At 35.1% G+C, this 22,734-nt stretch overlaps 2 protein-coding genes across 2 annotated transcripts; one reads left to right on the forward strand and one right to left on the reverse strand.

Moving 5' to 3' along the window:
• Positions 1 to 7,955: 7,955 nt before the first annotated feature.
• On the reverse strand, positions 7,956 to 10,806 carry LOC103998022 (probable inactive receptor kinase At1g48480). The gene is made up of 2 exons (XM_009419386.3): positions 9,396 to 10,806; positions 7,956 to 8,868 (listed from the first exon to the last, which is right to left on the reverse strand). Exons 1-2 carry the CDS (start codon positions 10,717 to 10,719, stop codon positions 8,264 to 8,266), a joined length of 1,929 nt encoding a protein of 642 aa, XP_009417661.2. The 5' UTR covers positions 10,720 to 10,806; the 3' UTR covers positions 7,956 to 8,263.
• A 7,423-nt stretch (positions 10,807 to 18,229) lies between these two features.
• Positions 18,230 to 21,094, forward strand: LOC103998023 (protein trichome birefringence). The gene is made up of 5 exons (XM_009419387.3): positions 18,230 to 19,690; positions 19,777 to 19,969; positions 20,055 to 20,248; positions 20,320 to 20,478; positions 20,565 to 21,094. The coding sequence occupies exons 1-5, from the start codon at positions 18,414 to 18,416 to the stop codon at positions 20,899 to 20,901; spliced, it is 2,160 nt and encodes a 719-aa protein (XP_009417662.2). The 5' UTR covers positions 18,230 to 18,413; the 3' UTR covers positions 20,902 to 21,094.
• The last annotated feature ends 1,640 nt before the right edge of the window (positions 21,095 to 22,734 follow it).

Consider the following 22,734-nt stretch of genomic DNA (forward strand, 5'->3'; position numbering starts at 1 on the left):
TAATAATACTATATTAAGTTTGACTAGCAATATGAGTCATAATTGTTGTATATCATCAATATTATACTTTCTTCAATATATCATAATATTGTTAGTCTTTCCTAATGTAGTTTAAAATAATCTTTGTAATTTATCTTGTCAAGACAATCTTGTCATCATATTCAATGATATGTCCATATATAAATATAAATAGAATAGCATAAATAAATAATTTTAAGTACATAAATAATATTATCTATTATAATGTTTATTCAAACATGTATTACTATATCTTTTATGGGTCATTCACAAACTCAATCATATGAACATATATTTTTTAAACATTTTAGGTTATAAGTGAATGGACTAACAATCAGTATAGTAAAACTCAAGTTATTAATTAGCATTAGTTATTTCTAGATATTTTTCTTTCATCATCCAGTACTTTATACCATAATATATAGAGTTACAATAGTACTTATCATTTAAAAAAAAGAAAACTACTATAATATGCCATAAAATATCTTCAATGACTTAGTAATTAAGTTTGATCATACCAAGTCCTAAGATAAAATTTCATAATCATAAAACTTGATTAGTGATCTCAAAGCATATCACAAAATCAAAATTTATTATTAATAATATAATAATATATTACTTTATATATTTTTCCTATAAATTGCCCTTATAACTAATATAAATATAAATCGTAAAGTGAACTTCAAGTAATTTATAAATTCAACACTTGAAAAATATAGTCATTTCAAGTTGATCTAATTTTATATATGTGAGCATATAATTCAAATATCTTATTATTTTTTTTGTTGTTTTTTAATATTTTCATTCCTAGTAGCTCTAATATCTACTTAATATTTTAACTTCAAAACTGATATCTAATTTGGCATAGACTTGAGCATATAATATACTTCTAACTATGCAAACATAAATAATATTTTTTCTAACTCATTATAAAAAAAATAATTATTTTGTTTTGATTGAAATTTTTTACTTTTATCATTTGTTGAACAAAGTTGTATACTAAATCTCTCTAAGACTCGATCAATATATTATTTCTAAAATAGTCATATGTCTCATTCATATTAACCATCTTAAAATTTTTAGTGAGAAATTTCTTAGTTCAATATAATAAACCAAGATCACTACTCGTAATTAAAATATTATCCATATATAAGACTAAAAAAATAAACTTTCTTCCATTGATCTTCATATATAAATAATAATCAATATTTTAAAAAAAATATAAAATAATAATAATAATAAGAAACGTTATATACCATTATCTAAAGGCATGTTAAAGGTTAGTTCTTAAATTTTTATACTAAATTTTAATTTTTCTATTTTCTCTGTTAATCGTTTAGGTTAAATTTTATATTTCTTTTATTTTCTCTATGAATTGGTCAGGTTAACACATAAAAAACTAATCTTTAATCAAAAAAATTATTTTCATATCTATTAACTCAAAATCATAATATCACTAATGTCATGACGATTCTTAATGTGTTCATATAAAAAAATAAAAAAGATGTCACATTATGATCGATATATTTTTTATCAATAAAATCTTTAATCATAAATCTACCCATTATATCATTTGATATTGTCTTTTGGATTATGTTTATGCAATACTCTTTTACAATTATTAGGCAATTCGATGAGTTCTCAAATACTATTCTAGTCATTAATTTAAACTCTTCTTTTATTACATCATATCACTTTTTAAAATTACTATCTTTAATAACTTATGAAAATAATATGGGATTTTTTTTATTGCTATATTATAATCTAATTCTTATAGATATACCACATAATAATTAGAAATGATGGGTCTCCTTTCCCTTTGAGATATTATTAAAACTATCGATTGTATTATTCTACAAGATCATTAGCAATGATATCAATATTATATGAGAATTTATTAATATTATTTTATTATTCATCTTTATTAAATTATTTAATGATTTAAGTAATAATAATTTCTCAAATAATAAATGAGTACTAACTTGTATCAACTCATTGTTAAGATTAAATTTTTATATTTTTACTCTCACTGATTCACTATTTTCTAAAAATCTTGTATTACTAGATTCAACTGTTCTTATATTATAATTAGGGCAATAAAATGTGTACCCTTTTGAATTTTTTTAGATAAATAATAAAATATTCAAAATAATCCTTGAATCTAATTTTTTTATATATGAATTGAAGATGCTTATCTCTACAGACAATCCTAAATATGTAAATATATTAAGTTGGGTTTCATATCAATGCATAACTCAAAAAAAGTTAAGAATTGACTTACTAGGAACTCTATTTAAGATATACATAATCATTTTTAGAGCTTCTCACATTAATTTGGATACGAAAAACTAACCTATCATATTTCTTATAATATCCATAAGAGTATGATTTAACCTTTTAAAAATCTTATTCTAACACATCTAATAAATCAAACTAAGAACAAATACTCTATTTTCTTAAGAATCTAATAAAAAAAGTAAAATTATAATCAGGTTCATCAGAACTATCATAAAATTTATCACCCCTATCAGATCTGATAATTTTGATTTTTTTATTTAATTATCTCTCGACTTCATTTATATACACCTAAATGAGACTTTATATATATATATATATATATATATATATATATATATATATATATATATATATATATATATATATGTTATATATAAATATGATAAAATATTACTCTTCACTAAAATAGAAAAATTGAGTAACCCATAAATATAAGTATATATAACCTCAAGAAGTTTATGAAACTATCTTTCATCTCATTATAAGATCATTTAAACTCAAGATTCACATTAATTTTGTTAAGCTATTACACAAAATTCAAATGTTAACTTTTATTAAATCATACTAAGTTTATGACCATTAAAAAGGAAATAATACTTTGACAATTTTAGGTAAAGAACTAAAATTTCTAAAATTATAAGAAGATAGCATATATCCTCATGATCCATCAAATGAATGGTCTCTAGATATAAACGATAAGTACCAAATATAATCACTTTCGCCTTAAGATAATTTCTTATAATGATGAGTATTTTATTTTTTGTTTTCACGGTAAAATAAATCTCTATTATTGGTAACATATATTGAAGTATTATAATCAATCTATTAAGTATTAGAAAAAGGTTTCTATATCGTTTGATTTGAAACATACATACGTCTGAGTTACACCTTTCCCTTTTAAACCAAGTTTTATATTCTTTCATAAATGACGCCACTTCACATGATGTTCCTTGCCAAAGAAGTAGCAATGTAATACAAAGATTTTTTTTTATAGGTGCATATAATATTTATAAACTCGAGTGATTTATGCTTTAATTTTTTTTATAATTTCCTACTCCTTTAGTAGTATTCAAAATATTATGAGTCTTTCCTACTTTGATTTTAATTCTTTCTAAGCATATATAGTAGTTAGCTTATTAAAATTTTACTTATTATTATTTTTGTTATAATAAATTTTAAATAAATTAAGCTAAAAAAAGAAAATTAAGAATGAATTATATAAGAAATGGTAATTATATTTATGCTCAATAGTCTTAAGCTTACAACTTTGTCAGTCATATTGATGATATAATCTTAAACTTCTCAAATACTATCATATTAAATTTTAATTAGTTCTTTCATTAAAGTGTCAACTAATAACTTATCAATAAGTTTAAATTAATTTTTAAAATATTCTAGTGTGCTAATTATATATTATAATGAAGTCTAAATATTATTAGTAATTATAAAAAATATTTTAGACTTTTCCTAATAAGTTATCTTGATTATTTATTCTACATAACTTTTAGTATTTAAGTTTGTGATCCTTTCAACTAATCTGATAAAGATCTAATACATTATAAATTGTATATGATCAAGTTATTTAATCCAAAAAATATATGGATATTTACAGGAATACAATTAAGAAAGTATCACTATCATAATATAATATTAATAATTTGAGTTTTTTAGGTAATGTTGAATTATTGATATCATCTCTATTTTATCTTTTTGGTGTTCACACAAAATTATTTATGGAAAACTAATATCATTCTCATGGAATAGTATTACTATATTTAGGTATACAACCTTAATTATAAGGATATTCTGTTCTACCCCATCACGTAATTATTCAAAGTAAATTCTACTTTTAGATTATCTAAATCTTCTAATTATATGTATAATTATGAATATTATTTTTTAATATCACTTAAGACTAATTTTTTAATATAATTTTATATGTTATTAGTCTAGACCACTTTGATGACTATAAGACCAATATAATAATATAAAATATTATATAAATAATAAAATTTTATTATAATTTATATCCTATAAGCCTATCATCCCAAGTCATTTTGACAACTACTAATCGGATAAAACTTAGATATATAAGTTAAAATAATATTTATTAAATTTATTTTAATTTAATTTATATTGAAAATATTTTAATAATAAAATAATAACCATAATGATTATTAAACATAGATTAGTATAAAGAAAAACTCATATGATAACTATAATCATGATGAAATATAAATCATACTGTTATATAAAAAATAAATATTATTTTATAATTCTAAATGTATACATATGAATAATCAAATAAATATCTAAGAATAATAATTAAATTTTTATTTATCAAATGAAAAATATGAATCAATAAGTCATTTGAGAAAACCATAAAAGAAAATCATAATTTATATATATTTTTTAAATTTCGCATGGAACCTTTATATTAGTCAACTTTATTTTATTAGATAAGTTTAGAATTGGACTAAACATCAACCCAATTAAGTCAATAAAAAATTAAAATCAATCAAAATCAAAAATTAATTTTTCTTGAATTCGATCAAGACTTAATTAGTTGAATCTAAACCTAATTGAGTAATAAAAATATAGTTATAATCAAGTTTGATCAAAGTATTTGATTAAAATAAATCAAATTAATTAGTTTTATAATTGAGGATATAAATTAGAAATTTTAAATTTTTAAAAGGGTAAAAGTATAATTTTGGTTTAAGATATATGATAAAAAAAATTTATTTCTAAAGGGCATAAAGGAAAGGTAAAATTTAAGGATACAAACTAAAATTCTTTCATTTGAAGGGTAGAAAAATCATTTTAAGATAGACCCTAACTATCTCACTTTTTGCACATAGATTGTTGTCGTGAGCGGTCGCCATTTGTGGTCGCTACATGAGACATGATCGTCGTTGTGTGTGAGGCATGACCACTGTGCTAGATGCCACAACAGTCGTCAACAATCGCTATGTGAGAAGTGATTGCCGCCACCATGAGTAGCCGCCAATTACATGCAACCTTCGGTGTCCAATTGATGCCAACCGCAATCAACACATGCTGCCGCAACTACTATAGGTAGCAATAGTGCTACTATAGCCACGTATGTAGTGTTGCGTAGCCACTATAGTTGTCATAGGTAGTGGCACTGCTACAGCTGCCGCACACAACGATACTATACAGTTATTGCTCGCGATTGGGCAGGCGATCATCGGAGGTCGTCGCTCTCAGTAATATTATCGTTGATAGTCAACAGCGATCCATCGATCAAATATGAGGAATCTTACATCATCGTAAGCAAGCGATATGATAGACAAGATAGAAAAGCAAATCAACAATATTGAGAAATTATTCACGTATCGTAAATAAAAATTGATTGATACATTTTCATGAGCAAGAGGTGCTAACAAATAGATTTGAAGTATTTGATTCCAAAACTATGGCTTTGATATCAATTGTAAGCATAAAAACCATAATATGTTATTATTAAGCGAATGATTTTAATATTATGAAATTAAATAATAATATATCTCTAAATTTATGATGCATACATTTGGATGATACTCAAAAAACCTTTTATATAATCTATAGGCACACCGAAAGCTATAGCAATATCGAACTATAAGAAGAACTAGACTCATGTTCTCCTCTCTTTCTATCCTCCATTGGACCACTATGATCAATGGATTTAGGGACAAAGGATATGAGAGAAGATATGTAATCTTTTATTGACTAATTCACATGACTAAAGGGAGATAAGAGAATCTTTGTAATCTCTCAATCATGTTACATATCCATATCTTCACACATTACATGTAGTCTCTATGAAGTCTTACCTATTTATAAACCAGAGCATAAGATTTAGGATAAGTAATTAGAAAAGTTATTTCCATCAATGTGATCTCCTAAGGAATCCTACTATAATTGAATTTTATTTCTATTAATTTATAATTATAATTAGAATTCAATCACAAGGATCACATAATCTAATATAATTAGATCAATTTATTACAATTAACATATTTTGTTTCTAATCTTAAAGGAGGCCTTGGCAACACAATTTCATGCAATCGGGAAATATGATAGCAAATCATATGAAGTTCCATGTTTAAACTTCCATGAGATGCAAAGAGAAGGTGGTAGATGATGCTTGGAAAGTTGCAGTAGTTGATGTTTCATGCTTACCGTAAGCTCATGCAAAATTCTAATGCGCATCTGAGTCAATAGTTTATATGGTGAAGTGTAAAGAAACAAACTATTCATGATCATGATTGCTGGGAAGAATATATCATCATCATGATCATACAAGATTGGTCAACAGTTCAATGTGGAACTCAAGGATTCAACACTTGCAGCAAAAGAAAATTCAGATGAGAGGAATATCTTAAAAGCATAAGTAAACCATACTCTTTTACCATCCCATATCATGATTCAGATGATTAGATACTGGCATGTTGCAGAATCAAGATGTTAAGATTCTCGGAGGTAAGTTTTAAATATGCCTCAAAGCTTTGCTTTAGCATAGCATTTCTCTTTAGGGTTTATCAGTCTTAACATCAAGCCTTTTGGATATGAACTGTTGCTTTTATCGTGAACTTTCTCTTCTTTCCACGAAGTTAGCATTGGATATGAAGCAAGCGTCCAAATTCACATTTTGCTACATTGTTCAAGTGACATGGCTACATTTAGATAATTCTCCAGTATTTATCTGAACCCAATTTTACTCCAAAAATGATTTTCTTTTCAATTTGATCTAAATTTTAACCGAATTTAACACTTAAAGATAAATCAAATTCCTAGAATCAAATAAATTTGAGTCAAACATGCGACCAACCATCTAAACCATTGTAGTCTCGATGCTTAAACTTGAAGTTGATATGGATTTAAAGTGAGTCAAATGCTTTTGCCCCATTCAAATTCTTAAGGGAAGGTTGGACAAAAGTTACCACCCTAATCCTCTTTCCATGGTTGGTTTAATAATTGGAAATGCTGCTGGCTTATCCAATCAATTTTTTTTTTGGTAAGTTGCTTATCCAATTAATTACAATTTGATGATAAATATCCAGCTATCACCGGCAGAGGTAGGCACAGAAATAACAAGGTAATAATAATGAGCTTAAAGACAGTTGGACAGCATGTAATTTCTCCTAATTTTTCATTGATAAGAACACTAGAAATAACTTGGATTAGGTCTAGTTTCTCCTAGTTATTGGTCAACTTGTGACATGATCTCAATCACCTGAGAAGACTTGGCAGATCAATAGTGTCTACTTAAGAAGTCTAATCTTCTACTGTGTCTACATGGAAGCATATGCAAAGGCTATTAGGATATACCATGAGGCAAGTCTGAAACACCTCAGATTTCATGACTAAGAAGAATCACATGATGAAAGGTCAAAATCCCCATTCATTTTAGACACCACCAAGAAGCAGACACAGATTACACAACTGGAGCCAGAAATTTAGATTTGGTCATCCTTAATGACCAATAATGAAGCCCTGACTTCTGCATTAGCATATTGAACATGACAAACTGGAACTAGTCCTTCCACCTCTGAATAAAACAACCTTAACAGAATTATAAGAGGTTTACAAGGCAATTACATTTGTTGATTGAAGTAATGAAGAGTGGAATGCAATTACATCAATGAGCAAGCAGTCACCAACCCCACCATAACATCTTCCTTCAATGTAAAAGTACATCATTGGTCTTTTAAAGTTAGTCATCCTCAGCACCAAACAAGCCTCCACAAGTAATAAATGAAAATAGTAACATGAGTTGTAGAGTTAAAAACCAACATACAGCAGCTCAACTTAAAAGAAATGGAACAAAAGAACCATCAACTTGCTCCCATAATAAACACACAAACATCCAAACGTTGGTTCATCCATGGAAGAAGATATCCTTGAGATAATAGGACCAAGTGCAAATGAGCATATGTCACCTTCATGAAAACCTAACACCACTAGATATGGTGCCACCTTGCTGCTGCTGCCTCACGCTGAAACTGCTGCGGATCTGTTCGATCTGGGCCACTACCTCGGACATCGACGGTCGACTTTCTGGGTACTGTACAGCACAATCAATGGCCAACTGCAACAGCTGCACCATTTCCTCCTCGACATTCTGGTGCCTTGACAATTCAAGATCAAAAACCTCCGAGTTCCATGCTTCCCTGACGACTGACTGGACCCACCTGGGGAGGTCGATAGTGTCCTCATCGTTGAGCGTCTGTGCCGGTGATTTTCCTGTCAGTAGCTCCATGAGGAGCACGCCGAAGCTGTAAACATCTGCCTTCTGAGAGACCTTTCGGACGTCGGTGACTTCAGGTGCGCGATAGCCAGCTGCACGTTGATTGGGCATCGGAATAGAGCCTAAACTGCTTAAGCCAAAGTCAGCGACACAAGCTTTGTTTGATCTTGAGAGAATAACGTTGGATGACTTAATGTTGCCGTGAGAGACACCAGCGCCCTTCGAGTGGATATACTCGATGCCCTGAGCTGCTCCAAGAGCAATCTCCAATCTCGTCTCCCAATCGAGAAGGGTGTTTCCTGCCAATGGAGTTCAATTAAGAGCATACAAACATCTAGTAGAATGCTTACCAGTAATTCCACATGAATGAAGCCCTATTTAAATGTCATCAACATCTAAGAATCATAGATTGCAATATCAAAAGACCAATAATAATCAAACTTAAGCACTGTTGAGAGATTTTACACAACATGAAGCCTTATTCAAATATCATCAACATCTTAAGAATCACAGATTGCAACATCAAAAAGTCAATAATAAGAAAAATTAAGCTCTGTTGAGATTTCAACTTGTTTGAAGAAATGCGTGAGATATATGAACTGCTAACAAGGATATCTACAATCAAAAATACAGACCAAGTCACTAAGAACTTGAACATTTTCCATTGCAATATCACGAAAAACTCGAGGAAAAGGTAATGAAATCCGAAACCCTAATTGCTGACAAGAGAAAATAGCACAAGATCGTGAAATCCGAAGAAGATGAAAGTGACACACGCAACAGCTATCAATCCGAAGTCACGAAATCTTCGAACGAGAGAGCTCACCATGAAGGACGGAAGAGAGGCTTCCGTTGGGCACAAACTCGTACACCAAAAGTTTCTCATCCTTACTGTAGTAGTAAGCCTGCAGAACCACCAAGTTCGGGTGGTCCGTGGCGCCGATGGCTTCCATCCTTTCATGGAACGCCTTTTCGGGGAGGTTGACGTCCCGGAGGCGCTTCACTACCACTACCATCCCCATCTCCAGCATCGCCTTGTACGTTGTCCCGGTCGTCCCCTTCCCGAGCACCTCCGCCGACGCCCGCAGCAGGTCCTCCAGGCCGTATATCCTCTGAAGCTTCCCGATGAAAACCAGCTTCCGAACGCTTCCGCTCGACGTTCCGGCCATCGCCTCCGCTGGAGGCGGAGGCCGCGTCGGGCGAGGCCCTGATGCGTTATCAGCTACCTCCCGATTGCTCCTCAGCGCCATCTCAGACTCCGGTTCCATCTTCCGCGCCGCCTTTGGCTCAGCTTCGCCTCTTTCCTTCTTCCGGCAACATAAGACCAGGAGGAGGAGGAGGACCAAGAGGCCCGCGGCGGAGCCGATCGCTATCCCGGCGATGGCGCCGGCGGAGAGTTTCTTGCTCCCTCCCCCGGCACCTCTTGGGTTCAATGGAGACGGCGCCGGTGGGAATTCGCCAGGGCAAGCGGGAAGGGGCCCTCCGCAAAGAGTGTTGCCAATAAAGGAGCTCGCTGGCAGGCTGCGGAGGCCCGCAGGTATGGAACCGTTGAGCTGGTTGAAGGAGACATTGAAGTGCCAGAGACCGGGGAGGTGGAGGTCGGGGAGAGCACCGGAGAGCCGGTTGCCTTCGAGGAGCAACGTGGAGAGGCCGGTGAGGTCGTTGAACGCTGGTGGTATGGCGCCGGAGAGGGAGTTATTAGCAAGGTTGAGGCGGACGAGATGGCGGAGTGCGAACACGACGGTCGGGATCTCGCCAGAGAGGCGGTTGTGCTGTAGACACAGGTGGCGGAGGCTGGTGAGGGCGGCGAAGTCTTGCGGTATGGTGCCGTAAAGGAGATTGTAGCGGAGGCTGAGCACGCGGAGGGCAGTGAGTTTGCCAAGGGTTCCCGGCGGTATTCGGCCGACTAGGTAGGATCCGGGGAGGCGGAGCTTGGTCACACGGCCAGTGGCGCAGGTCACCCCGGACCACGAGCAAGGGGAGGACTTGGTGGAGTTCCAGCGCCGCGCGACGCCGACGACGGCTGCGCGGAAGGCGAGGAGGGCGGTGCGGTCGGAGGCGAGATCGTCGGGTGCCCCGCCGCCGAAAAACGAGAAGAATACGAAGAGGAGGAAGAGCGATGAGCCCGTCGTCCGCTGACCGAACGCCATTCTTAGGTAACAAGTCAACAGAAGCTTGTTCGGGCCAGAGAGAGAGAGAGAGAGAGAGCGGGAGTCTTCTTCCTCTTTCAAGTGTTCGATTTTGTTTTTGGAAAGCGCGAACGAGTTGAGAATTGGAATGTTATTTATCTAAATAACATTTTGGAAAAAGAAAAATTAAAAAGAAAGTTAATTATCTTCTATAGGCGTCAGCGCATCAGAAACCAAGGAATTCATTTGAATTAATTGTTTGGGAGCCGTTAAGGCAATGTGGACCCATATTAAGCAAGATCCGACCGTCGATTTCAAGAAAAAGTCTCGGAAGCTTCTCCATCTCCGCGTGACGCGTCGTCAGCGAATTGGTGTCGGTGGAGTAGGGCCGCGTGGGGACGTGTCTCCCACGTCGACGGCTTTGGAAGACGTGGGTCGGGGCCCCGGGGAATGCCCTTTTCCGCTCGTTCCTGCCGTTTCCGTTGCCCGGCTCGGCCACCCTCTGATCGGATTCGGTGTTTGGGGCCCACATTTCTCCATTCAAAAAGGCAGGTATGCCGTCAGAAAATGGCAAATTGGGTCAGAAAAGAAACGGAGGCGCGGTAGACAGTGAGACCTGCGAAGCCGATCATGACCGTCCGTGTATATATATATATAAAGAGAGAGAGAGAGATAAGAGAATTAAGAGAATTTTTTATTCGAGATAGATATAATTTTGAAAATTTATAAAAATAACCCATGTTTTCAGTAAATATTTACTGAAGAATAATCTTTTTTTTGTTATCTCTTATTTTAAAAAATTATCTTGTTCTATAATTACCTTTGTCTCATAAGATCCTTCCAATTCTATAAGTAGTGATTAAGATTAAGTAGTGATTAAGATAGTTGTGGGGAAGGAGATAAGGAAGGGAGATAATAATAGAGTGGACGTGAGGCCTCGTAAGATATAAGACGAACATAACGAACATAACGATGGAGGGAGATGATAGGGTCTCACAGTGGTAAAGGTAAGGTTCCGGAAAACAACATCATGACAAAGTGTTACTGGAAAAGAGAAATGATAAGATCTCACAAGACAAAGATGATCACGATAGGACGACAATAAACAAAACGAAGTAATCTTGTCTTTTAGAATACAAAAGATGCTCTACGAGAATAAAAAAAAATTATGATTAAAAAATAATGAAAACTTTTGGATTTTTTTTGAATGATTTCTCAATATAACTTCTAATAGATTGCATCCAATACCAAGGTATCTCGTCAGATTAACCTATCAAAAAGTCGTTAGTTGGATTAAGAAACAGATCGTGGAGTCAATTTCTTACTCATATAATGGGTTGAGCTCAAGCTCAAGCCTACAAATTACTAGATCTGCTGAGTTATATAAATTTTCTGAAAAATATTTATTAGTGTTATATATATATTGAATACTTTCCTTATTGTTTAACCTTTCTAGAACTTGTGATCATAACATAACTATAGAAATTTTAAGTAAAAAATCTTCCCTATTGGGTTTTTATCAAATAATATCTCACATTAATTTTAATCTGAAGATGCTTAATTTTTATTAATTTGATAAAAATATCATTTGTGTTGAGTTCAGCTCGGCTTGGACACACGCAGCGAGCGGTGGCGATGCAAGAAGAGAGAAAGGAACAAAGAGGAGGAGGAGAGAGAAAATATAGTTTTTTAAGTTTTCTACTTGATGATCAGTGGTCAAACGTTGAGAAGATTCACTAGAGAGCGACAACCATCTACCAGATATCCTCCATATGAGTATGTTATGCTTACTGACAGAGGAAAGTCAGAAACTTATCAAGAAACTATTTTACATGAGCACAAGAATGAGTGGGTTAAAGTCATGCAAGAAGAGATGAGATCCTTGTTTGAGAACCACTCCTGACTTAGTAAAGTTGCCTAAAGAGAATAAAGTTCTCAAGAATAAATAGGTTTGTAAATTGAAGTTTGAAAATAATAACTCACAACAAATATACAAGGCACGACTAGTTGTGAAAGGATTCAATCAGAAGAAATGTATTGACTTTGAAGAAATATTTTCTCATGTGGTGAAAATGTTCTATATCTGAGTTGTTCTTGGTTTGACTACCCACTTAAATTTAGAAATTGAGCAACTTGATGTGAAAATAATATTTTTTTATGGTAACTTAGAAGAAGAAATTTACATGGAGCAACCAGAATGTTTCAAAGTTAAGGGAAAAAAAAATATAGTATGTAAGCTTAGGAAAAGCTTATATGGACTCAAATAGGTACCTAGACTGGTACAAGAAGTTTGATTCATTTATGATAAGCTAAAGGTATAATAGAACCACATCTGATCATTGTGTATTTATGAAAAAAAATTTAAATGATGATTTTATTATTCTCCTGCTATATGTTGATGATATGCTGATTGTTGGCCATGATACTAGTAAAATTGAAAAACTTAAAAGAGAGTTAAGTAAGCCTTTTGCCATGAAAGACTTGGGATCGGTAAAACAAATGCTTGGCATTAAGATTCTTTGTGATAGGATAATAGAAAGAAAATGAAGATTTGGCTATCTCAGGAGACTTACATTGAAAAGATTCTTGAAAGATTCAACATGAGTAAAGCCAAAGCAGTTTATTCTCCACTTGCAGGTCATTTTAAGCTTAGTTCAAAACAATGTCCTACATGTAAGAAAGAAAAAGAAGAAATGTCCAGAGTGTCTTTCTCATCTGCAATAGGTAGTTTGATATATGCTATAGTTTGTACTAGGCCAGATATAGCTCATGCAGTTGAAGTTGTCAGTCAATTTATCTCTAATCCTAGTAAGGAATATTGGGTAGCAGTGAAATGAATATTAAGATATCTAAGATGTACTTTCATATTATGTTTATGTTTTGACAATGATGAACCTGTGTTAGAAGGGTATATAGATGCAAACGTGGCAGGCGATATTGATTCTAGGAAGTCCACTTCGGGGTTCTTGATGACATTTGCAGGGGGAGTAGTCTCTTAGCAATCTAAGTTACAGAATTGTATTACTCTATCAACCACATAAGCAGAATACATAGTAATTACTGAAGCCTGCAAGGAAGCTTTATGGATGAAAAAGTTTCTATATGAATTAGGCTTGAAACAGGAAAGATATACTATTTACTATGACAATCAGAGTGTCATTCACCTCTCTAAGAATTCAACATATCATTCTAGATCCAAGCATATTGATGTGAGATATCACTGGATTCGTGATATGCTTGAGTTGAAAGAATTACAGTTGGAAAAGGTGTATAATAATGAGAATGAATTATATATGTTGACAAAGTCTTTACCTAAGGAGAAGCTTGAAACATGTAAGCGAAGAGCGGATTTGGTATAGCTCACCTTATAAGTTGGAGTGAGAGAATTGTTGAGTCCAACCCATATGTGGGCTTGGACAATTGGATCTTTTGAGCCCAAATTAATTATTAAAAGAAAAAAGAGAAGACGCGAGGGCAAATATAGTTTTTTGAGAAGACACGAGGGCAAAGAGAAGATGCGAGAGCATACACAGATAGCGATGGCAGAGCACGGAGGGAGAAACGAACAGAGAAAGAAGGAGGAGAGAGAAAATATAGTTTTTTGAGTTTTTTTGTTTGATGATCAGTGGCTAAACATTATCAGTTTTGACCCAAATTTTATACGGATAATCCTTGCAACAAGCTCTACAATCCTAATGGTGTTGATCTGTAGTTTACTCTCTCTGAGGTACTTTCTTGCTATACCCACTTTGTGAGACCTAAAATTCTCGAGATTCATCCTATGTGACGATGATATGATATTCTTGAGCCAAGATCTATATTCTTGATATCAATGTGATCCTCTGATTATTCTAAAAAAGATTTATTATAAATATATTATCATTATTATTGATAGTGAAAGTTTGAAGTGGACTACGATCCTGTGGTTTTATCCGTATTGGGTTTTCTATGTTAAAAATTTGATCTCACTGTGTGATTGATTTATTGTTCTATTATTTATGTTATTATGATTTATATTTATATTTTGATATCAAGTTAATATTTTGATGAGGAACCCAAAAAAAAAAGAATTATACATGTTTTTCCAACACTTTGCTTTTATGTGAATGGATGAGACCAAATCATAAATTTAAATATCATCTCTCTCTCTCTCTCTCTCTCTCTCTCATCCTATGTTTAATTAATATTTATATAATACGCTAATACTTATGAATCATTGCCTCATTCCCCTCTCTCATATGGCAAGTTTTGTGGTTGGTGAACCATGAAAATGTAAAGGGGAGTCTGACCATTTGCTATTGTCTACTGAGGCTTGATAATGTGGTTGACTTTGGCTTGAGCAAATAGTTGCCTCTAAAGGCAGCATCACCATCGGTGTAATTTACTCAACCAAGCAAAAAATCACCACAATGATGGCAATCTTAAGCGGGAGGAAGACACCCAAACCATCTCAGAGTGATTAGACTCGGAAGGAAAAGGTATTTGTAGTTTTGCTTGTTAGTCTCTCTTTCTTAACCCTAATCCCCATTTCAAAACAATAATAATTTCGGTGCTACTAAATTTATAATAGAAATCGAATAGATGTTAATCCGTTTTGATTCCAATTCAAAACCAATGGTTCCAATTTTATCTTAATGATTCCCATTATGATTTTGATTTCAAACTAGATCAACTATTTTAATCCTTTTATTTTTATTTTTATTTTTATTTTTCAAAAGTATCCCTATAAATAACCATTTATTAGATTATTAAAAATATAAATTCATCATTTATGGATGTATTTAAGTTTTTTTTTTTTACTGATTCGAAATGGGCTCATTGCATTTTATTTGTTATTCGGTTTGAAATCGTTATAATTATTGACCTGATTCGGTTTGATTCGAATCAAACCATGATATGTATATATAATCCAACATCTTAAAATTATAAGAATTTAATTGGGCAACATATGTACGAAATGAAACCATCGTAGCATCGCACGTGATTGTCCTGCCCCTGTTCAAAGGGCGACGGGCCCCACGACTTGATGCCCCATAATAAGATGCTAAGTGCCGCTCCAAAAAAATAAATTTTCATTTTTTTTATTATCGAAAGTTTAATTACAATTTTATAAAAAAATATTGTAATTGTGTTTTTTTTATAAAGAATATTTTAGATATTTAATAAAAAGGGGAATATGATTAAGAAAATTTTAAAATCGAAGACTTATAATTTTATATGAAATTGACATATGACACCAACATATGTTCATAATCTCGTTAGATATTTACCTTAATAATTTATTATTTATAAAAAAAACTTTCATTGCATGAGAAAATAGGTATGTGAGGTTTGCTAAAATTTCATGACATAAAAAAATCTTAATTTTTTATTTTTTTTCAATAGAGCACCCCTTTATTTTTTTGAAAGATAGAGTATATCTCTCACCTTAACTTTGATATTCATCGCCTCCGCCCCTCCTTATTGTTTGTCGCCTTCACCCAATCATGAGTGCCTTCGTATGGTCACCTCCACCGTCTTTGTCGTCGTCCTCGTAAGCTTTATGAGACCCTTCACCACCTCTATCCCACTCGTGAAGGATTTACTACCATCCTTGTTGCCTCCATCTCGCCTCCTTCCTTTGTCCTTATAGGCCTATCGAGGCTCCTTATTATCGTTCTCGTCATCTCTATCTTTCTTGTTGCCATTATCATTGTCTTCACCCTACTATCTTCACTCAGTAGTATTTGTCTTTTCTTTTTTTTTTCTTTTTTTCTCGAGGGCATGAGCACAAAGGAGACATTGGGAGCAAGAGATGAAGAATAGAGCTGAAGTTGTTAAGAGGTATTTCATGATGGCCCCAAAGAGACGATGATGAAAGATGATAATGAAGAACGAAGACGACGATATACGATGAAATAGATGTTAAGGATAATATATATATTTTTAAGATACTATGCAGGAATAAAATAAATCGAAGAGTTCTATTAAAAAATAAAAAAAGATATTTTTGAAGAATTTATTTAATGTTATTATTATTGTTAAATCTGGCATGTTGGTGTTAGTATATATGCCTACATAAATTTGTTTTATCTTCAAACTTAAGGGTGCCACGTCATTCGAACAATCGATCCTGTCAATTCACATGTACGAATGGATCAATTCGTGCTCATCATTAATGTCGATTGTGTGCGACCCAAATGTCAACGACCTCCATTCCCTCGTCGTCAACCGGTCATTAATTGTCCCACTTCAACTCGACATGCGACCACCCTCCGATGCCATGCCTTTCCCCATCCACTTACGAAAAATTACCCCACGCGTGAAAGAATGCCATTCCCCCATCACTACCATTCAGTGCTAATTACATCACCACGAGAGAGAGAGAGAGAGAGGTGGAGGTGCCCATTTGTTCTTGCCGACCAATGTTTTCTTACTGTTTGAATATAGCGGTTTAATTATCATTCCATTTTCCAATTTTATCTCGTTTGTCAGCGTGAATTATTATCATCCCACGTCAAACCCTTCAGTCTTTTTGACGTGAGATTATGATATATAAATTCTTATCATCATCATTTAAAAAATATATCATCCATATTCGACCGAATGCATCATCATTAACAAATCGACACATTATCTTCATTTTGATCGATACTTCAATCTCATTCAATCAATTCTAACTTAAAGTTTTATCATATGCGCTCTAATATAGTCTTTCCGACGGAAACACAAAAAGAGATCTCCGCAACATCGACTCGAACCACTGAAATGTGAGTTCACACTTACAAGAGCACAAATAAAAAGAAACAACATTTAGTACAGTTGGCTTCACGAGGGAGACACACACCTGTACGGATAGACCATGTAGTACCACCCCCACAGCTTATTTATTCTCACACACCACGATGTCAATGCCTTCCATCTCTTCCTCCACTATATTTCATCGTCCCCCTTCATTACTCACTCCAAGAAGACAGCCGACGTCCTCTTGAAGCCTACCCATATCATAAGGAGGAGGCTGTGCTTTCACTCATCACTCTCTCTCTCTGGCTTTTGGGGGTAAGTGAAATTGCAGGGGGCCCACGCGGCAATTGCTGTCCCACTGCTGTCGAGAACCGACGGGGGCCTCGACATGATATCATTTGCCATTCTCGCAATTGATTACTCCAACATCTATGACTTTAGATTGTTCTCCTAAATTGACAATCTTACGGAGATTTGATAGGAGGCTGTCCAATTGCCATCGGACCCGTGTATAAAAAAAAAATCAAAATAGATTCATAAAAATAATTACAAATATATTAAAATATATGTATATGTAGTTAAAAAGAGAAGGCAGGAAGAGTTGCTTTTATTCACTTAATAATAAGATAACAAAATCTTTGAATATTTGTCTCTTTTCTATTGATCAAAAGAGTTGGATCCAAATCGGAACGGAGACTGCATTCAATCCCGACGATGAGAAGAGAAACAGTGTGGCAGAACAGTAATATTACGGGAATACGAATGCCAGTCTCGGAACGCGGTTGCAGTTCTTAAATGATCGCAAGACTACACTCTGCAGACCCACCGCACTCTCACACTCTCTGTGGCAGCGGAGAGTTCTAGACTCGCCCCTGCCGTCTATCTTCCCACTTCTCCTCGGCGTTGCCTGAAGCTGGAGAGGCTAAAAGCCACCGAGAACTACGTTATTCTTCCAATTTTTTCCGTCTTCCCTCGCTCTCTTGTTCTGCGGCATGAAGGAAGCCGCAAAGCCTCCGCAGAGTTCGGCCGTTGTCTCAGATTTGAAGGCACTCTTCTGTCCTTTCAGGACTCGGAGGACCAAGGTCTTCCTATACGGATCCGCCTTCGCCTTTGTGGCCTTCAGTGCTTACTTAGCTTTCTGCCCACCGGAAAAGACCTCGCCTTGGTTCAACAGCCTCTTCACTTCGGCCAACGTCTCCACCGCTCCCTACAGATCTCAAATATCCTCCCTTGTCTCCTACATCTTCCCCATTTCTTCTCCTCCGCCGTCGCTGGAAAATGTGGCGCCTTCGCCGGATAATATGCCGGCTGACGGCGGTGGGGCCCAGAAAGGCGGGATCTTGGGGGGTAATGCGACGAGTGCAGCAGGTGGAGTTTCCGGGAGTAACAAGACGGTCGAGGGCGTGGGGGTGAAGAAAGGTGGGGGATTGGCGGCGAAGAACCAGACGGCAAGTGAAATTGGGTTGCCGAAAAGTGGTGTTGCGGAGAAAAATCGCACGGCCAGTGGAAGCGGGTTGCAGGGAGGTGGAGATTCCATGAAGAACCACACGATAAAGGGAGGAAACGGGATTTCGACCAGTGATCAAGGAAAGGATGGAGTTGGTTCTGCGAAAGCCACAACCTTGACGACGAAGAATCAGACTACATCCGGAGTTGGTCCTCCAAAATCTGGAGATTCGCCATCGAAGAATCAGACTAAGGTCGAAGACGGTTCTAAGAAAGATGCAATCTTGGCAGCGAAAAACCTGACAGTAACTGGAGCTCCTCTAAAGAATAATGAGACTGCAACTGGAGTAGGCTCTTTGAAAAATGGGCATTTACCAGTGAAGAATCAGACGGGAAAAGGGGTTGCTTCGAAAGCAAGTCCAGTCCCCCCAAATGGTAAGGAATCAGGTACTAATGCTCCTAAAAATGGAGCTGCAGCAAATAACCAATCCAGCAGTGGGCTTCCCTCAGTTACAAAGAGTACCGGAGCTACTCCAAAGAAGGATAAGGAAGGGGCTTCAGGTTTATCAGATTCGCTCGTGAAAAGAAATGGTTCGTCAGCACCAACTTCTGGTGGTGATGGAAGGAAACAGGTGGATTGGATCAATGCTATGAAAGGTTGTGATATTTTTCAAGGAAGGTGGGTGAAAGATGATTCGTACCCACTCTATCCTGAGGGGTCCTGCCCTCACATCGATGAACCTTTTGATTGTTATCACAATGGCCGGCCTGATCGGGCTTACCAGAAGCTCCGCTGGCTGCCTAATGGCTGCAGCATTCCAAGGTGAGAAATATTAGAAATTATAGATTTTGATGTGCTTGATTCCTGTGTGTCAACTGACTTGAATGTTTTGCTCATATCTGTGTTAGATTGAATGCAACTGATATGTTGGAGAGATTGAGAGGAAAACGGCTGGTGTTTGTTGGTGACTCACTGAATAGAAACATGTGGGAGTCTTTAGTTTGTATTCTGAGAAACTCTATTGAGGATCAAAGGAAGGTCTTTGAGGCCTCTGGCAGGCATGAATTCAGAACAGAGGGCTCTTATTCTTTTGTGTTTGAGGTTCTTCTCCGTTCCTAGTCTATTTTCCTGTTGCTTTCATGATCTTCTCAGTGATTGAAATATTTGTTTCTATTTATCTGTTTAGGACTTCAATTGTTCCGTGGAGTTCTTCCGCTCGCCGTTCCTTGTTCAGGAATGGGAGACGCCCGGAAGCAATGGAAACAAAAAGGAGACACTTAGGCTTGACATAATCGAGAGATCATCGGCCAAGTACAAGGATGCAGATGTTCTTGTCTTTAACACAGGGCACTGGTGGACACATGAGAAGACCTCAAAAGGGTAACCAAGAGTGTCTCACAATCAAACCTTGTATTATTTGCATGGTTTCCTGATACGATATTTCCAAACAGGAAAGACTACTATCAAGAAGGCAACCATATTTACAGTGACTTGAATGTCGTCAATGCATTTCACAAAGCTCTCAACACTTGGGCCAAATGGGTGGATGCCAATGTAAACTCCAAGAATTCCCTAGTTTTCTTCAGAGGCTATTCTGTCACCCATTTCAGGTATTTCATGAACCTCATTGCCTCGGTTACAGGGTTTAGCATCAAATGCTTCGGTAGCTAAAATTTGAGTCTGTTTAATTGTTTAGTGGTGGCCGATGGAATTCTGGTGGGCAATGCGACAAGGAGACGGAACCCATCAAGAATGAGAAATATCTTTCATCCTATCCATGGAAGATGACTGTTCTGGAATCAGTAATTAAGGGAATGAAAACCCCTGTTGGTTATCTAAATATTACGACATTGACTGACTACAGGAAGGATGCCCACCCTTCCATATACCGTAAGCAGAATTTGACAGAGGAGGAGAGGAGATCGCCTGAGAGATATCAGGATTGCAGTCATTGGTGCTTGCCTGGGGTGCCTGATTCTTGGAATGAGCTACTATACGCGCAGCTAATCGTCAAACAGCATCAGCTGCTGTAACAAAAATTGAACAAGCATGAGAATAATACAGTGGAGTTGTATGTTAATTTCCTATGAGGTAATAAGTAAACTTGAGTGATCAAAATGAAGATTTACTTACGGAGCATTAAATACATGTTTCTGGAGAAGAAGTGTTAGATATAATTAGTTTATGCAACAAGAGAGGGAAAACGTATTAGTGAGTTTTTCCCCATGTTCATGTCTGCACAATTCTTTTGTTGGCTGCTTTAGATTTGTACACTGTCCATCCTGCGTTGATTTTTAGAAAAAGAATTGCATGTCCATGACAAAAGTGGTGTTTTATTTGACACTTCTCTTCTCACTCCCTTTTATGATGATGTGGCCATTCAGGTTGCTGGCAATCTTGAAATGGAACACAAATTATTCTACCATCTTTTCTTTCAAAAAAAAAAATTATTTTACCTTTTGTTGAGCTTATTCTTCTCAGTTTGATTGTGATAGAAGTCTCTCTTAATCATTTATCTTTGGTTTTTTTTACTCTCGCCTATAAATATATAGGCGATGTTTATGTCTAGTTCTTATTTAGTGAGTTCTTCCCGATGTTTATGTCTACTTGTTGGCTGCTTCAGGGTCCAGCCTGTGTTGATTTTGAGAAAAAGAATTGCATATCCATGACAAAAGTGGTGTTTTATTTGACTCTTCTCTTTTCACTTCCTTTTATGATGATGAGACCATTTAGGTTGCTGGCACTCTTGAAACACAAATTATTTTACCATCTTTTCTTCGAAAAAGAACAAATGTTTTACTTTGTTTACTATCTTCTGTTCTTGCTTATAAACAAATAGGATCTTCTAGTGACTGCGATACATGATCTATTTTTGTCTCTTTTCAATTTTTATTTTATTATTTATAGTGATCGTATGAAAGAAAAGAAAAGAAAGCGAGTCTATTTTTTTTTTTGTGTTATTGCATTCTATGGATTGAATTATAAAGTACATTTACGATTCAAATAAAGATATTTTGAATAATATCGAAAGGTACATATAATCTATTATTATTTGATTCGAGATTCTAACATTAAATTTATTTTGAATAATAAAATGATTATGATTTTATATTTACAATTGGTATTAGAGTTAAATATTTCAAAATAAAAATTAACTTAGATAGTAAAAATATTAAATCTATTTTGTATGTGATTTGTTCTTATCATTATAAAAGGTGTTACTATTCTAATCATATGACACTTACCTCATATGATATGTTTGTTTTAATGCAACTCAATCAAGTCTGCACTCACTTCTATCTTTTCGCTTATTTGTCGTTAATACAAGATTCCTTATATATAAAGAGAAGTTGTGAACGAAAAAACATTGTTGTTTTGGTTGATAGATTACCGTCGATGGCCTATTGTTTGAGATGGTGTAGTATAGGGCGATAGCCTACTGGAGTTGTCGGCCTTGTTAAGAGTTGCTATTGTGTGGCGACTATTCGCGGTGATGAAGTGAAAGTGTGGCGGCCTTATTGAGGGCGATGGTTGTAGGCCCTACGATGGATAGTGGCTACGATGGGCAAGGACAGTTGCGATGGACAACGATTGAAGAATGACAACACTATGGAGGGTGGCAGCCCACCTTAATTATCAGCCTTGCCATCTATAGTGACTGCACATGTAGCAATGGCGCTAGGTGTGGTAGCACAAGAGGGCAGTAGCCCTACCATCTTTAGATCTATTTGTCATTAGTTACTGTGTATCTATAGTCTATTTGTTCTTAAAAGATACAATCTCGATAAGTTGGAATCGAGGATGGAGCGGTGCAAGTTTGTGGGATACCCCAAGGAAACTTGTGGGTATTATTTCTATCATCCCGA

Source organism: Musa acuminata, chromosome BXJ1-9 (assembly GCF_036884655.1).
Source record: "Musa acuminata AAA Group cultivar baxijiao chromosome BXJ1-9, Cavendish_Baxijiao_AAA, whole genome shotgun sequence".
In the NCBI taxonomy this organism is placed as follows: domain Eukaryota; kingdom Viridiplantae; phylum Streptophyta; class Magnoliopsida; order Zingiberales; family Musaceae; genus Musa; species Musa acuminata.

Coding starts and splice junctions, on each gene's coding strand:
- LOC103998022 (XM_009419386.3), bottom strand. CDS start 10,719: ATGGCGTTCGGTCAGCGGACGACGGGCTCATCGCTCTTCCTCCTCTTC. Junction 8,869..9,395: donor CCTCTCTTCCGTCCTTCATG/GTGAGCTCTCTC, acceptor CTCCATTGGCAG/GAAACACCCTTCTCGATTGG.
- LOC103998023 (XM_009419387.3), top strand. CDS start 18,414: ATGAAGGAAGCCGCAAAGCCTCCGCAGAGTTCGGCCGTTGTCTCAGAT. Junction 19,970..20,054: donor CTTATTCTTTTGTGTTTGAG/GTTCTTCTCCGT, acceptor TTATCTGTTTAG/GACTTCAATTGTTCCGTGGA. Junction 20,479..20,564: donor TATTCTGTCACCCATTTCAG/GTATTTCATGAA, acceptor TTAATTGTTTAG/TGGTGGCCGATGGAATTCTG.